Source organism: Haplochromis burtoni, unplaced genomic scaffold (assembly GCF_018398535.1).
Source record: "Haplochromis burtoni strain Fernald_Lab_line unplaced genomic scaffold, NCSU_Asbu1 Contig_19, whole genome shotgun sequence".
NCBI classification, from domain to species: domain Eukaryota; kingdom Metazoa; phylum Chordata; class Actinopteri; order Cichliformes; family Cichlidae; genus Haplochromis; species Haplochromis burtoni.
This window is the reverse complement of record NW_024582380.1, coordinates 1,078,327-1,094,325: the sequence shown is the minus strand read 5'-3', so window position 1 is coordinate 1,094,325 and position 15,999 is coordinate 1,078,327. Positions and strand designations below refer to the sequence as shown.

The window sequence follows — 15,999 nt, the reverse complement described above, 5'->3', positions numbered from 1 at the left end:
CCTCAACATCACCGGCTCCAAAATTCCAAGTGTTCTGCAGCCCCGAATGGCGTCACCCGATTGGCCGAGGGCCTATCAATCATGCCTTTAGCCGCACCCCTCCCCCCATTCAACCACTCGCCTCTCTGTTCCAGTGTGTTTACTACACTGCCGAGCATAAGGGAGACACTCGTCTTCACATGCACTGATCCCACAGAGAAAAAAAACAGTTTTTAGTTGTATTTGTAAGGAAACCCTCCAAGAAATCAACATGCCCAAGAGAAAGGTACGTATTACGAAAATAGCAAAAATACTTTGAGGCGGATAGCAGCCATTAATGCAATGAAAACGATTGTGAAGACATCCCTCTGAGACATTACTTAATTATAACGCAACGGATAGCGGTTATTTTTCGCTGGTAATTTTTTGCCTGTTTTCTAGATATAATCTGCATTTTTTTTGTGTTAGAGCGAATATTTTCCTGCTCGGACAGGGCCTTTAAAACGCCTTTTTCGTGTGCGAGCCGCTGTCCTTTGGGGAGTCAGAAGTCTCTCTCGGTCTCCATGCAGTTAAAGCACAAGCAGCAGCCATGCTTTGCAGCTCTTGTCCACCTTCGTCGCCCGACCTACCGAGAACAAACGCTTCGCTTATCGCCGTTCGGGCTCCAAACCGGCCCGAAGTGGCGCCAGAAAATGCCTTAGTGGCTTTACTTTGCATTTTGACCGCGAAAACAAACATTCGCCGTCGCGTTTCGATAAAATTATATATTTTCTCTCTTTGTTCGCGGTCCCAAATGGCTGCGATGGCGTTTCCCTGCCGCCCGGTGGCGCCTGTGAGCCCGCTAAACCTGGTCCCTCCCCCTTCTCAGAGACTCCCGCGCCAGCTTTCAAATCTCAGCTCCATGCACTGAATGAGAGAAAGAGATGGGGGGGCGTGGAAGGGGAAAGCAAGGCCTGGACCCTCGAAATATGGCCTCAGAGACCCGCATGACTCTACTCTCACAGCCTCCGTCGGAATCCAGGCGTGGAGCCGGCATTTCTGGCCTGTAAATCGCTTAAACCCACCTGTACTTGAAATGAACTTTGCTTTTCACCTGAAACTGAAAAGTTTTTTCAGCACCTCTATGACCAATCCTAATATGTGTCCAGGTCGCACAGCATCTGTTCGCTGTTGATATAAACAGCAGCTAAGCTCTTATTTTTTCCAGTCACTCATTTAAAGCTGTTGTGTTGTGTTTTTCAGGCACACGGAGCAGAGGCAGGAGAAAAGGAGGAGGTAAGCAAGGAAACGGCGAGCTGCACCTCTCGCACGCCATTTAAATTCAGATTTTAATCGGCACGTGAGAGATTAAAAGGGAAAATAAATTTTTTAGATTAAATACCTGTGTGTCTGTGCTTCCTGCTTGTCAAAATAAAAGCCTCGCATTAACAACAACCTCTTGTCATGTTTCAGCCCCAGAGGAGATCAGCTCGGTTATCGGCGGTAAGATGGCACACACTTTTCCACGCTCACCGACATCACCTGATGAGAATGGACACGTAAAAAACCCAAACAAAGCAGAGCGGCTAAAAGTGTAGCACATGTAGATATTTAAATTGAGTGTGCATAGGGGCGCATAGGAGCAAGAACTGCGTTTTCCAGCAAAGCAAAACTTTTCAACAAGTTGTTTTTGCATAACAAAACATAGCAGTGACTTGAGAACAGTTATATAGTGCATTAAAATTACTACAAATGTCTCAGATATACTTTAATTTGCCAAAATTCACAATTAAAGCAAGATTAATGAACATTACAGTGAGTTAAAACAGCCAAAATCAACCTCAAAGATGTGTTCACATGTATCTACATGTAATACTAACTAAAAGCCAATAGCTGGCATAACCGACCCCCAGTATTGACTGTGGGGGGTTTTTTTTTTTCTTACTGAAGCAAATTATTGGCACGCTGTGTCTTTATTGAAAGAAGTTTCTTTTCAGGAACATTTTAGGGGTTTAAAGATGTCTTTCATGCACCAAAGTCCTCATGAACATTCAGAAGTACTGGGAAAAAACAGGCTCTAAACTATCATAGATACTCCTGTAGTGCTGCTGTATTCAAGCGTAGCAGTTTCCACATCGCTTTCCTCTTCTTTCCCCAGAAACCGGCCCCGCCCAAGCCGGAACCAAAGGTGAAGAAGGCGGCGAAGGTGAGAGGCTAAAATGAAGTTGTATTCGAGGGTGGAGGGAGGGCGTTTGTAGAGGCTCAGCATGCTCACTGCTTGTGTCTAAACCTGAACAGAAAGAAAAGGCTGTGAACGACAAGAAGGAGGACAAGAAGACCAAGAAGGCGAAGGAGAACGCCGAGGCAGAGGCGAACGAGGAAAACCACTCTGAGAACGGCGAGGCCAAGACCAACGAGGTGTGTGAGCAGGGGGACGCCCCTCCCCTTGGCCTTTTTGGACAACCCTGGTAATTTCACGATTTCACCAAAAACGAACAAAGTTTTAACTTCAGCCTTTCTGCTTCATCCCTTAGGTGGAGGCAGCTCCCGAGGAGGCCAAGGAGGAGGCCAAGTCCGAGTAGCACCACTGCCCAAACTCTCTCCTCCTCCATCTTCTACAGCCCCTTCCCCCCCACTCCACCCAAAAAACTACCCCAGCCAGTCCCACCCAACCCCCCCTCTAAGTCTCTCTCACATGGTTTCCCTCCAAGGCGTATTGTTAACAGAGGAATATTTTTATCAATGATTTTATAAGTATCCGTACAGATTTTTAGCACAAAAAAGCAAAGCTGATTATGGAGCGCCTTGCAGATTTGCAGTGGTCATATCAAAGTGTCTGCAAGCGAAATGAACACACTAAAATCTTTTTTAAATGGCATTTCATGATTGTTGAAGGCTTGTTTTTGGTGTAGAAAGCGTGTCCCTGCCGGATTGGCCATGTTGTGAGTTGTGTATTACTGTGGGTTTTTTTGTTTGTTTGTTTCACTTCTAACTCCACAAAAATCAGACCTTTTCTTCCTCACCTCCTCCCCTTTCTCCCCCCTTTTATCCACGTTTTTACTACAACGGTTCAGACATGTCGGTGTGGGCGATTCCTTTTAGACCTCTATAAACGTGCAGTGAGTCCCCTCCTCATTTTTTTTTTCCATTTTTGTTTCTCTGCTTCTGTCTCATGGTGTATTTTTTTTTTTCTTTCATTGAAATTGTGTTTTGACGAAGAAGAAGAAAAAAAAGATACAAAACGAAAAACTACTAGCGTGTTGTCCATAAGAAAGAGGAAGACGAACATGTGAAACATTCCGGAGAACGGCGACTGCCTCCGATCCGTCTCCTTAGACGACCCTGCGTGTATAAAAGAAAAGAGGAAAAAAAATTCTAAAAAAAACAACAAAACAAAACAGCTCCCGCTCCATCCACGCTGTCACGCCAGCTTTTCTAAACACTGTTTTTTGTTTTAGTTTTTTCTGGTTTGGTTCGGTTTTTTTGGTTTTTTAACAGCGATTGAATTTGGAATCCTTCTGTGACAAAAAAAAGGAAAAAAAAAAAGAAAAAAAAATATATGCAGGTGTCCGGTCCCTCTCTTATGTTCTGAAATTCTCTTAATAAAAAGAAGTCCTGGGAATTTTCCTCGAATCGGAGTGTCCAGTTTGCTTTCTTTGACGACAGAGTGGGATAAATAAAGGGAAATGAACGGGGGAAAATGGGTTGTGAGTCAAAACTCAAGCGTTTCGTAGGTAAAAGCAACCATGTGTTGTCTTTGAATTGAAATATAAAGCCTGCTTGCGTCTTTAAAGCATGCGATTTCCACTACTAACTGTGCTTAAGAGCCTCCCGGGATCTATCTGTACGCATAATCAAAAATGACTGCATTCATTTTTCTTTTTTAAACAAGAACATCCTTGCCACTTAGCAAAATCCAGTATTTCCTTCAAGAGAAGCTGCTGCAGGTTATAGATTCCACATTTCATCCATCCTCCTTTCTCTGATTACACACTCAAGTCCACTTCATCCTCCAAACTTACTCGAGGCATGTTTGTTACAGCCCAGACTGCAAATATCTGTTGCAAAAGACTCTTTAAGGGAGGTCAGGTCAGCGAAAGGTCAGCCAGACCTTCATTGTTCATCCCGCTGATCGATCCTTCTAAAATGCACCAGTGAGAGGACATCATACCCAGTAACTGAGCAAAGCCTTTAATAAAGTCACGCTTCTACATCCTCTCTGGCTCACAGCCTTTACAAACCCAGAGAAAAGGGGCCTAGATGCAGACAGTTCCTAACTGCCCGCTTCTTCCTTCCCCTTTAGGGCTTAACACGCTCACGTTAAACCCTGGCGCGAGTGCTGTGACCCACATTCACCTCGACCTTGAAAGAAAGAAGAAGTTGCTGCTTTATTTCGTAACCTGCTTTAAAGAGAGCCCCGCATTTAGGTTGCACGTACAAAGCTTTCATGCATCGGTTCATGGCAAAGGCCTGGCAGGAGAATGGTGAAGAAGATGCTTGTAGTCTGCTGAGCAAACACGGTGTGAATGGGCGACTCTGATGTGCACTTGCCTGCAGCACTGGGTGTGTGAGCGTGCACGCTTGCTGCGTTCTGTTGAGCCTCAAAGTCAACCGCTGCTGTGAGTTCAAGTATATGAAGACACATATGCATGTGTGTGTGTTTGTAACAGCATTGTTTTCCAGGCTTGGACTGGGTGCAACAGCCTGCAGCAGCTCCTCTGGTTTAAGCTTCAGCTTTGTGTCTTCATGTGCTTCACTTATCTGTGAATCACTGCACAATATGACGCTCGATTTTAATTTGTATTTATTTATTTTGCTTAGTTTTGGGTTATTTCCCCCCTTCTCTTCCGCTATGCTGTGCAGCAGTCTCAGTCCCTCTGACCTGCATTGTCATGGCCGAGCACTGGGCTCCATTTTGTCGATGTCTTGCTGTGCGTTAAGCGTCGTTGCGCCTCGCCGCCACTAGATGTCAGTCTTGTCTCATATTTCATACCTTAAAAGAAACCAAAACAAAAAACGCTCTTTGCCCACGGCCTCATGTGGAGCTTTGATTAACCTTACATTTGATTAACTCATGCATTAAAAGGTGTTATTCTGTTTTTTATTATTAATTTACTATGAGAGATGACTCACACATTTCTTAATAGAGCAAAAAAAAAAAAAAGCATTTCAAAGGCCTCCTTACCTCCCTTCCCCTTCTTATTCACATCTCGCTTCGTTATGGCTTTTAATCCTCTTGTCATCAGCTGTTGTTTAATGCATTTACTTTTCAATCTAGTGTGACTTGAGCCGGGCCGGATAAAAGCACACGGTCGGGCCCAGGCGATTAATTCGCAGCTTCTGTGTGTGAGATCCGTCGATAAGTGAGGGAAACTAAAGGAAATACATTATTGATCAGACAGAAAGTTTCAGATCTCAGCCAGGGTGGTCTCTTTTTTATTGCTCACCACCTTCTTTCATCTGTGCACTCCTTGTGATATTCCTCAGCTCTTACACTCTCATTGATCCGTCCATTCACCCTGTCTCCTGTGATCAGCCCTCTGACTCGTTAACGGCTTTGATACCGAGACACACACAAACACGCGCAAACAAACCAAACATGCAGCCCTCTCTTAAGGCAATCGGGCATCAAAGTTCTAATTAGCCCCTACCGATATTGTTTTATCTTCTGCCTGTGTGTGCGTGCTGAGTGCTCTGGCTGAAATTGAATGTTTGTCTGCCTGCTTTATCTGTCTCTCGGCCCATCTGCCGGTCTGCCTGCTCATCCTCTTCTGTCTTTTCACTGTCTGGTCTGAGTAATCACAAGGCTGCTTTGCCCCCGCCGTGCATGAACCCCCCTCCACCGCCAGTGTTTACTCTCACTTTGTCCTTACTCCTGGCAGGCTTGTTGACTAAAATAGCCCCCACCCCCATTTTCCCCCTTTTATTTATTTATTTCTAAACATTTGCACAGCCTATTCTGTCATCCCACGCGTTTTCAGCTCCCGTCGTTTACCTCCCCCTGTCCGCATCCCTCTGGTCAGGGACTGTGCATGTTTGCACACATCTTCCCCGCGTAGTTCGGTGTGTGTTACATGGAAGGAGATGGAGGGTGGGGTGCTCTCTGAGTAAAAAAGAATGAGGATGACCTTTTGCGAGGAAGTGATTTAAATGATGCCCTGTCGTCAGCAGGAAGAGCACTGTGTGAATGTGGATGAGCAATTGTTGTGGAAAGGACGTCACACTTTTTGCACACGCGTAAAGCTGGGGGACAGCGCGCGCACACACACACACACACACACACACACACACACACACAGGTTCAGGTTCACATTTTCAATGGAAAATGTCTGGCTGTCTTAAACAACTGTTTGTGTTCGACTGTCTCGTTTATCTGTACTCGATGGGGGTGGGATGTTCAGGAGTGAATGGGAAGACGCAGGAGGAGAAAGAGAGGAAGAGGAAACTAACGGGAGGTGAGGAAGAAGAGGGGAAGGAGAGAAGAGAGGAGAGGAAGTGTGCAGGGGAGAAGAGCTGGATGCAGATGGGGATCTATTCTCTCCGTGCACACAGACAAGATGGAAATGAGTGGGCGTCTGTGACGTCAATCAGTGAACACACACACACTCCCCCTCCTCTTCCAGTCCCATGCTAATACATGCTTCACTGCAAACAGCAGCAGTCCTACGGATCACAGGCATAAACATCAGCACACACAAACACCATCTCCACACACACACACACACACACACACACACACACACACACACACACACACACACACAGAAGCACATTCAGATATGCAGAACTGAGTTTCATCTCTGAGCGGCTCGCGGAGCGCAGGATCTCTGCTCTGTTGTTTACACAGAAAGAAAATCTTGTTTGGCGCCACAGATGGCATTTAAAGACACTCAGATCTTTACCAAAGTATAAAACATAAAAAATTCTAGTCAGATTAATGTAAACATATATATGTTTTGTTCATTCTGTTAAAATTTCTTCTAAGTTTTTCAAACTTGTCAAGTCTTTGTTTGAACCTTCTGCAGAGCGCACTCACTTAAATTAAAATTTCAATAAGAAACAAAAAACTGGCATATAAGCCGACTCCAGCGCACGCTTACAGCCACTCTTGTTTTTGTGCAGACCTAATGGAAAGTTGCTGTGCGTATGTAATGTGGAATTATCTTCATTTTAATGGATGAAGGTTCCGCTGAATTCAGTCCCGGCCTCCGTAGACTTCTCGTGCCATCTTATCGCTGACTGAGGGAATCGAAACAAGAAAATATAAATTCTTCATGTATAACCAAGAATGTACACAATATCACACAAGACAGCATTAGGGGGTTGTTGGAAGAATGAAAAGAAGATGACTACAATTAAGGCATGCTATTGACGCACATAGATGGGTTATCTTGTTGAATGCTGGGTAACTGTACCCCACTGTTCATTTAAATGAGAGGGTGCAGAGTCTAAAAGGAATCCACCGCATCTTGTCTTGAACATGAAAAGAACTACTTTCTAAAAGCTGACATTTTTTGAAGGATTTGAGCACAGAAACTGAAAGTCGTCAGTGAATGTCACAATACATCATCAGCTACATAGCAGCACTTGTGCTGCTGTATGAAGCAAAACACTTGGTAAACTCACAGCAGCCACCTGCATGTTTTTCTCAGTAAAATGGGCCCCTCCCACTGTCGTAAACCTCCCTTTCCGTCCGCCTGATTGATCACCTCTTATGTAAGCCAGTGTCTTTGCCACACAGCCACCATTAAGATCCATTATGCTGAATTTAGTTTGCATAATTAAAAAAAGAAGTAAGGTCTCGTTGACCCGCGGGTTCCTGAATAAATCTGATAACTAAGAGTGAAGTAGGCAGGCGGGAGGCACAGACAGCCGCTCAGTAAACATAATTGTCTGCCACTATATTCCACATCGGTGCACAATTTTCCACTACTTTAAGAGGAAGTTAAAGCCATCGTGGTGCGAGCTGAGCGTGAAAAACATCACAGATGGGTTGGCGCCGCTCGGAGAGAAAGAAAGTGATATGATCGACAGCTTTGATTCCTCAAGGTTTTCTGATTCAGGGCCCATGTAAGGCGTGCATTTGGCAAGTTCGCCTTTAAGAAATCATCCATCCATGTCACAGAGTCGTGACGACACAGACTTCTATCTAGAGAAATGAAAAAAACTATTTTTGAAACACTCCACGCTGCCTGCCCAATTTTTGCTTTTAAGGATGAATTACCGGATAAAGTAAGAGCGCATCCGTTTCAGAGCGGGGGCGGCGCGTGTCTGTGTGTGGGGGGGATTTGGGTGTGTGGGTGTGGTGGGTAGCATTAATGATGCAGCAGACACTTGTCTTTCTGGCTGCTTTACTTCTTTGAGTATTTATCTCCCCCCCCCCCCCCCCATAATGTTCTCATGTATCCTCAGCTGGAAGAGGACTGAGTCACTGCAGCCATGGAAGCAGGTGGGTGGGTAGGAACACAGTGGATGGGAGGGCGAGGACATGGGTGTGGGATGTGGGGTAGTGGGGATGATGAAGAGGGAGGTTGTAGTGAATGAAAGAGAGAATATATGAATGGTGAATACTGTGTGTCCATTTTATTGCTCTGCACTGCTCAATCACTAAAAGACAAATTCTGTCTGCAAAGGCAAATAAAGCCGTCCCAACTGGTTTTGGACTCTTACAGTCGCTCACAGGAGACTTTAAAGGGTAATCGAGAGAAAGGAGCAGAAAAATTAATTCATGGGAATATGATCGGGGGAGTGGGAGCAGGGGGAATACATTTGTCGGCAGCCTTAATTATCTTAATACACACTTCAGGCAGAGCTACATGTTTCATCCCTTAAGCCTCCGCTAACCCCAACTTGATGCTTTGCTTTTCTTTTTTTACATTTTTTCCCCTGCAGAGGCTAAATGTGCCCACAAGCGATTCCAGATTTAACTCTGAGGTATAAAAAGATTAGGCAATGTGAGCATATCAAACTAGAACCCATATTGTGTTCATAAAATGGTGCTGAGAACATCATCTAACCAAATGTATTGGCCTGAGTGTGTGAGGGACAGAAAGAGACAAAGGCAGATGTGTGGGTGATGTTCTCTTTTTGTCTCACTGAGTTTGAAAATGTTTATTGAGGGTGGACGGGTGGGCAGACCATTAGGAAAATTGATGTGCATGCAGATGTGTGTGGACATGTGTGTGTGTGTTCCTGCTCTGACATCACTGCTGCCGTCACTGCAGCCACCTCACGGTGACTCCCTTGTGACTGAAGGCCTGACAACCTCCCACGCTCTCCCCATCAAACTCCCATGCTCCTGCTCCTCTCTCGCCTGGCTTCATCTATAAACCCACCCCCCTCCCACCTCACTCACTCCTCATCCCCTGCTTTCCGTCTCCTCCTCAGCTCCGTTTCTATATCCATACATCATCTCCGTCCACTAGCTTTTCACCTCACCCACCTTCTTTTCATTCTTCCTGTTTTTTTCCCATCTCTTTCTCCCCCTCATTTGGTGTGTGGGTCTTCCCTGTCTTCCGTCATGCTCTCTGCACCCACAGTGCTCCTTGTCTGTGTCTCTATGGAAACCCTGAGTGGACATGAGTAGCTCAGAGGTCTGTGAAACACTGATACAGACACTATTAGATCACATGCTCCCGTTTCCTCTCAGAAAGCCGCGTGCGTGTGCAAGCCCTACTGTGTGGGAATAGATGCTGCGTGACCATGACAATACAGCCTCCTCGCAAGATACACCTCGTCTCCCCCTGTGCCAATGACCTATCAGTGGTGTGAAGTGGGAGGAAAGGATGGAATGAGGGAGTAAGGAGGGAGTCCTATTGTTTCATTATACTGTAAATCTCTTCAATTACTAGCTGGGGAAAGGGACCACCTGATGCCGCCTCTGCACAAATATTTCCATCAGAAGAACACACACAAGGCTGTGTTACCATGGCTTCAGAGGACTCTTGACTTACAGTCATTTCTTAGAGACATACCTTAACCTTATCGCCTTACCTTAAAATATGTCCCCATCTTATACTATAGTGATTTAAATTGCTTTATGCCCTCATAAAGATGACAAGTCCCCATAAATATGACTATGTAAACAGATTTAGGACCCTGTAGTATCATAAATTCCAACCCATACAAACATACACACACACACCGTCCCCCTCCTCTCCTTTCTCCCCGATCACTCTCACACCTCATGAACCGTACTCTCCTCACATTTACACATTGTTGAGCCTGCTGTGTTGCGTAGCTCGTGCGTCATCTGTGTCCAAACACATCAGAAGGACAGGTGATTTGTGATAAGAGGCCTCACACAGACAGAATTTTACAGCTCTGGGTCGCTCTCCTGGGCACCATCGTTATTTGTCGGTCACGCTTAAGTGGATCGGTACAGAGCTTAATCACGGGGAAGGATACGTAAGCTGCACAGCATGTCATTTCGGGAGTGCCATGAGGTTATGAACGTGCATGCAAAAAGGCAGGAAAATACGATAGTGGAATTCTTTTTCTCTTTGCAGTCGAAGCATTAACCAATTTGAAAAAAGGGGAAAAAAGAATCAGTTTCACTCACATGTGAAGGTTTGTCGAGTCTCCCCTTTATTTTATCAAAATGTACATACAGAAACTACAACAGGACTACATTAAAGAAGACATCAAAATGGGCAGCAATAACAGGGGTCAACAACTGAACAAACACCCAACCCAGCCCCAGGCCCACCCCATTAACATCCCCAGTGCAGTGAGATAAAGACATGCCAATGATGTCTCACATTTAGGCACTTGATTTCCCTACCGAACCATCTTTGGTCATAGTTGCTGTTGCACGGTTTCAAACTGAGATTCAAACAGGTTTGAGGTGGATCCGAACTCGATTCACGTGGGTTCTGCTGCGAATCGGCTGAAGCCGATGTACGCTGAGAGGAGTCGCATGAGTTTTAAAGCAAATCGGTTTAGACAGAGCTGCATCTGCCAGGTTTAGAGATGACCCAAAGATGGTTTTAACCTGACCGCCTCCATAGAGTAAACCGCAGTATTAATTAAATTAACACTAGATGATACAATACTTCACATGATTACAGAAAAGACTCCACAACAGAAAGGAATCAAGCAGCACATCTTAACACAGTTTACCTGAAAACAACGCAGTGTATTTTCACACGATATACTGTAATCAATACGCTGTACAGTCTATTCCAAAGGCAATGTTGTTAGACTTTTTTGTAAGAACTAATCAGTCTTTTTACCACTGAGTATAATCTTGGAAAGTCTTGCAAAAATAGATCAATTTTTAATAAATTAAAAGCCTTGTTTTGATTGTAGGATGTGACCTTTTAAGCTACTCATGCATTGTCTAACTTTGTGTGTATACAGTAATATGCGTTACCTTGTATCTCTTCATGTATGTATGCATGTATGTGTGTCTATATGTATGAGAGTGATTTGATAAAAATACTGTACACACTAGTAGACTTATCCCTCTCTCCTTTTTTTGGAATACACCTCTTTCGGTAAAGGAATAACAAAGTTACATTAAACTGTTTAAGAAGCATAGTAGTCACACAGTATTTGGCAGTGAACAGTCCTAATTTATCCATGCACAATATCAACCACAGGCAAGGTCCACATTCTGAACAAACCCATTAAGAACAACACAGTTAAGAACATGGAAAGAGTTTACAAGAATTTAAGACCCTGGAAGTGTGTGTGTGTGTGTGTGTGTGTGTGTGTGTGTGTGTGTGTGTGTGTGTGTGTGTGTGTGAGAGAGAGAGAGAGAGAGAGAATGTCCACAGCACATTTGGTTTCCCAGGGAGACCAAAGGCCTATGACTCATGTAGTGCATACAGCATTTTCTGGAATTTTTAACAATATTGGAAGAATTATTATTTTCCACAAAGCCCAAATAATTACATATAATCATGTTAGAACCTTACAGAGTACTTGGGGAGTTTAGTGTAAAAACCCACTCAATCCCACCCCCATAGGTCTATTATAGACCAAACAGTTTATCCCTGGATTATATTTCCATTCTCAAGCTTTTTCTTTGGAGCATGCACCATCCCCTAGCTCAATTGTGTATTTTGTGTAATGACATGTATATCCATGCATGTTTTACACAAGTCCAGTTTGCGGGTGCAGGTGTAAAGGGTAAGGTTGGTACAGCAGAGCTGATCCCCCTTGGGGTATGTAGTAGCTGCAGTAGCTGGGTTCTGCTAGATAGGGGGCAGTGTGCTCAGCAAGGTACGGGGCAGGCTGGTAGAAGCACGTCACATGGTCTGTGTTGGGTATTATGTTCTGCTCTCCCAGAACCTTCAGTGCCAGCACTGTGATCATATTCAGTGTTTGACGCCTTTCGTGTCCCATCAGACACACTGTGCTGTCATCTACCACACGACGCAACGTCATCAAGTACTGGTACTTGCTTCTCTCCTCACCGATAAAATGATTCTTCAAGTAGGACAGGATCTTTCGCTGTTGTTCCTGCACGTCAGGGAAATCAATAAAAAAGCGTGAGCACATGTAGCGCTCCAGTGTCTTTATCTGAGTCTCGCTGGCTGGTCGGTAGTCTCGCACCAACAGGTTGCTGTATTTCAACAAGCCACCACCTCGAATCTCTTCGGGGTTCCTGGTAGCGATCAGGCGGTAGCGCAGGTGGTCCATGGCTGCCTCAAAGTCACCATACATGCTCTCCGCCAGGACCTCGACAGCAGGGACTGAGTCAGATGCCTGAGGAGAGTCACACTGTTCAGAAGTGTCTGTGGTTACCTCAGGGGCCTCTTTGTTCTCAGGCACAGAGTTGGCTGCCTCAGTGGCTTCTGGAGAGGCAGATTCCCCGGGGCATTCAGACTGAGAGTGAGGCAGAACATGTGAGGTGGAACTTGGGATAGTGATTGGAAAAGAGACAGGCTCAGTAACCTGAGGCAAAGATGAGATATATTCATGTTCTTTTTTAACCTCCAACTGTAAGAGAGGAACTCCCGGCTGAGGGGAAGACTCTTTAATCTGTTCATCACTGTCCGTGTTTAGTATCAAAGGCTCCATGTCTGAAGATACCTGAGGTACAAGGTCCTCCGACTCCACCGGTGGAGTGAGGCAGAGGAGGGGAGGGCTCAGGCAGGGGGAAGGGGGTGTGAGACAGAGCGGTGTAGGGCTCAAGCTGAGCATTGGAGGGGTGAGGTAAGGAGGTGAGCTGAGGCAGGATGAGGTAGGGCTGAAGCTTAGGGTTGGAGAGCTAAAGCTAGTAGCAGGGCTGACAGTGCTTAGCATCGGAGACGAGAGGCAGTGAGATGGAGGGGTCAGGCATGGGGGAGGGCTGAGGATGGGGGGCGGGGGAGTTAGGCAAGGAGGGGACAGACTGACTACTGGAGGGGTGAGACAGGACACAGGAGGTGTAACACAGTGGACAGGAGAAGCTGGACTGAAGGCGGACCCTTGCGGGCTGTCACTTGGTTGATTCACAGCCATCTTTTTGGTCTCTTGTTCTGTTCTGGAACTAGAAGAATCTGACTGTGAAACTAACATGTCTGCTGAGTCAAGGGGCTCTACTTGTTTGGCAGTTTCTGTAGGGGAGGACTGACTGGGCTCACTGAAATCCACATGTGTAGTTGGTGTTTCAGTAGGGCTCTGAGTAGCCGTTTCACCTGGGTCTTCTGTGGCTAACTGAGAAACCGGTGGGTCTTGAGGTAAAGCAGACATGGGATTCAGAGTAGAGGTGGAGATTATATCAAGGGCTGGATCCGGAGCTGGGCTAAAGTTAAGATCTGAAGCTAGGTTACTGGAAGGACTAGGTTCAGAATTAGTCTTAAAAGGAATGGTGCTTGTTGGGGTAGCTGTAGAGTTTGAACTGGAAGCAGTTGGCTCTGTGTTAAAGGCTATCTCGGGGCTCGCGTGAGGGTTTGACTCCAGGCAGGGCACAGAAACGAGTAACTCGTTTTCGGGGAGTGAGCTGGGGTTAGGACTGGGGGTGACCTTTCTGCACATCCTCCGAGGGGGTTTGGGGGATGAGTGTTTGAGCACCACCATGTGAGATAGTCTCTCTGAGGCCTTACAAGGGGGAGCAGAGGAGGTCTTTTTGTCAGAAGAAAGGCTAGGTGGTGGAAGTAAAATATCCTGAGTATCTGGAGGGTTAGCGGCATCAAGTGTGTTAGGTGTTTTTTCTGAGTTTTCTGTTTGTTGTGTGTTGTCAATCTCCAGCAAATCCTGTGCGTCAGGAAGCTGTGTGCTGCAAAGTGTGAGAGCGGAAGAGGAGGAGCAGGAACAATCAATACCCTGTGTGTTCTCTATGATTTCACATATTTCTGTGTCAGTTTTCCTCTCTTCTTCTATTTCTTCCTCTGTTTCTGCATTTTGTTCATCTGCTAACTTGTGTGAGGATGTACTAGTGTGTAGAGCTGGCACATGTTGTGTTTTATCTTCCTCACTGCTGCTCTCATACTCTCCGAAAGACTTAGATACGTTTGTTTTATCAGATTGCTCTGTACTGCGAGGGCTTTCTCTAAGGTTCAGACACTCTCCCTGGGTTTCGTTTGAGGTTTTTGGCATCTCAGACTGTCCCATCTGCTCTGCTAGTTCTTTCTGTTCATTAGGGGGTTTTGTGTGGTTAGCAAGTTCTTTCTGGACAGAGAGTTCTCCGTGGTTTGAATGTGCTGGTGGTAAGTCGTCACAGGGCTTCGCTTGCTTTAACTGTTCTACCTTTGTTGAGCCTTCAGTCTTTTCCAAGAGCTCTGGCTCATGTTCAATCTGAGCTGGTGGTTCAGCTTCCTCAGGGGCTTGTTTCTTTTCTGACAAAGATGTCTGGCCTGTCTCGTTTAAGTTTTCTCCATGCTCTGACACTTCCTTCAACCCTTCAGGTATTTTCTCTTTGCTGTCTTTCTCCAGTGCTGTGTGTTTTGTCTGGTTTGAATGTACAGTTTGTTGCGAGAATTCGGTCTGAGAATTGTTTTCCTGCACCTCATCTCTCTGTTTTATCTGGCTGTTTTGAGCACCTTCTTCACCGAAAATGTCTCTATCTGTGGGCTTTTCTGTTTCTGGCGCAGCTGTTTGATTCAGTAGGGAAGGAGAGTATTTATTCTGATTCTCTGCGGGCTGGTCCTTAACTTCAACCTTATTCATTTTGCGCTGCGAGTCCTTCTGCATGTAAGACTCTAGAAGACGATCCAGAATGATCTGGAAGGAGTCTACGCTGAACTCAAATTGCCGCCTGAGCGCACTCACAAATTTGAGCTCCAGGTTTTTGCCACTGTTGTTTGAGAGGGAGATGAGGCTCCAGCGGTCATGCTCGTTGAAGACTTTTACCATTTTCTGGACATAGGCCTCTTTCATTGTGGCGTTGCTGATCCGTTCCCTGTTGACTGCAGCAGGCAGAAAGTCCAGCAAGCAGCCCAGCACTGACTCTTTGATCACCTGGGAGGGCAAAAAGTTAACAGCATGACAGCTACAACTAATCACAACGATCTACTGAAATAAAAATCATTGCTGTGGTTTAGGTTTTGGTATAATCTAGTTAAAACAAGCATGATCGGTTCAGCTACAAATTAATTATGGTTAGGATTACAATATCATGTTTAACAGAACCCCAGTAAAAATCATTTGCAACCCCTACATGGCTTATTCAGTGCTGTCAGCGCAGGTAACTGGTGTCTAAACGCTACAGTAATCTCACCTGGAACTCCTCTTGAGTGGGCAACTCCACTCCAAAGATGATGTCCAAGTCCTTGTAGCTTGTTCCGTTGTCTCGGACAAGGACGTGGCTGGCCGTGGAGCCGTTCAGACGAACATCTCTAACTGTGATTCCCTGCTTCTGCAGCCTGGCCCGCACGGCAATGATGATGTCACGAGGACGCAGCTCCAGCGTGGGAAAATTCCCACGGCCGTGGATTGGAACCACCTCTGAAAGAACCTGATGGAGAACCTCCACCTGCTCAGCGTTCAGGCTGTGAAATCGCTGACTGGATTTCTTTTCAGACATGCTGCTGCCCTGAAGGGAGGGATGACAATGAGAGTTTATTACAGCTCCTCAATGAAATATGCTGTGTGTTTGTCTCTCTCTCTCTC

The 15,999-nt window shown here is 45.6% G+C and overlaps 2 protein-coding genes across 2 annotated transcripts in view; one reads left to right on the top strand and one right to left on the bottom strand.

The window, feature by feature from the left end:
- The first annotated feature begins 108 nt into the window (after positions 1–108).
- On the top strand, positions 109–3,591 carry hmgn6 (high mobility group nucleosome binding domain 6). The gene is made up of 6 exons (XM_005916537.3): positions 109–265; positions 1,222–1,254; positions 1,432–1,461; positions 2,117–2,164; positions 2,257–2,376; positions 2,493–3,591. Exons 1-6 carry the CDS (start codon positions 251–253, stop codon positions 2,538–2,540), a joined length of 294 nt encoding a protein of 97 aa, XP_005916599.1. The 5' UTR covers positions 109–250; the 3' UTR covers positions 2,541–3,591.
- A 6,931-nt stretch (positions 3,592–10,522) lies between these two features.
- The window catches only part of tent5d (terminal nucleotidyltransferase 5D), a 9,408-nt gene continuing 3,931 nt past the window's right edge, over positions 10,523–15,999 (bottom strand). Inside the window, exons 3-4 of the mRNA XM_005916544.3 lie at positions 15,608–15,922; positions 10,523–15,348 (exon numbers count right to left, since the gene is read on the bottom strand). Of these exons, the coding sequence (XP_005916606.1) occupies positions 12,058–15,348; positions 15,608–15,922 (3,606 nt within the window). The 3' untranslated portion in view covers positions 10,523–12,057. The remainder of the gene's footprint in view (positions 15,349–15,607; positions 15,923–15,999) is intronic.

Coding starts and splice junctions, on each gene's coding strand:
- hmgn6 (XM_005916537.3), top strand. Junction 1,255..1,431: donor AGGCAGGAGAAAAGGAGGAG/GTAAGCAAGGAA, acceptor GTCATGTTTCAG/CCCCAGAGGAGATCAGCTCG. Junction 2,377..2,492: donor GCGAGGCCAAGACCAACGAG/GTGTGTGAGCAG, acceptor TTCATCCCTTAG/GTGGAGGCAGCTCCCGAGGA.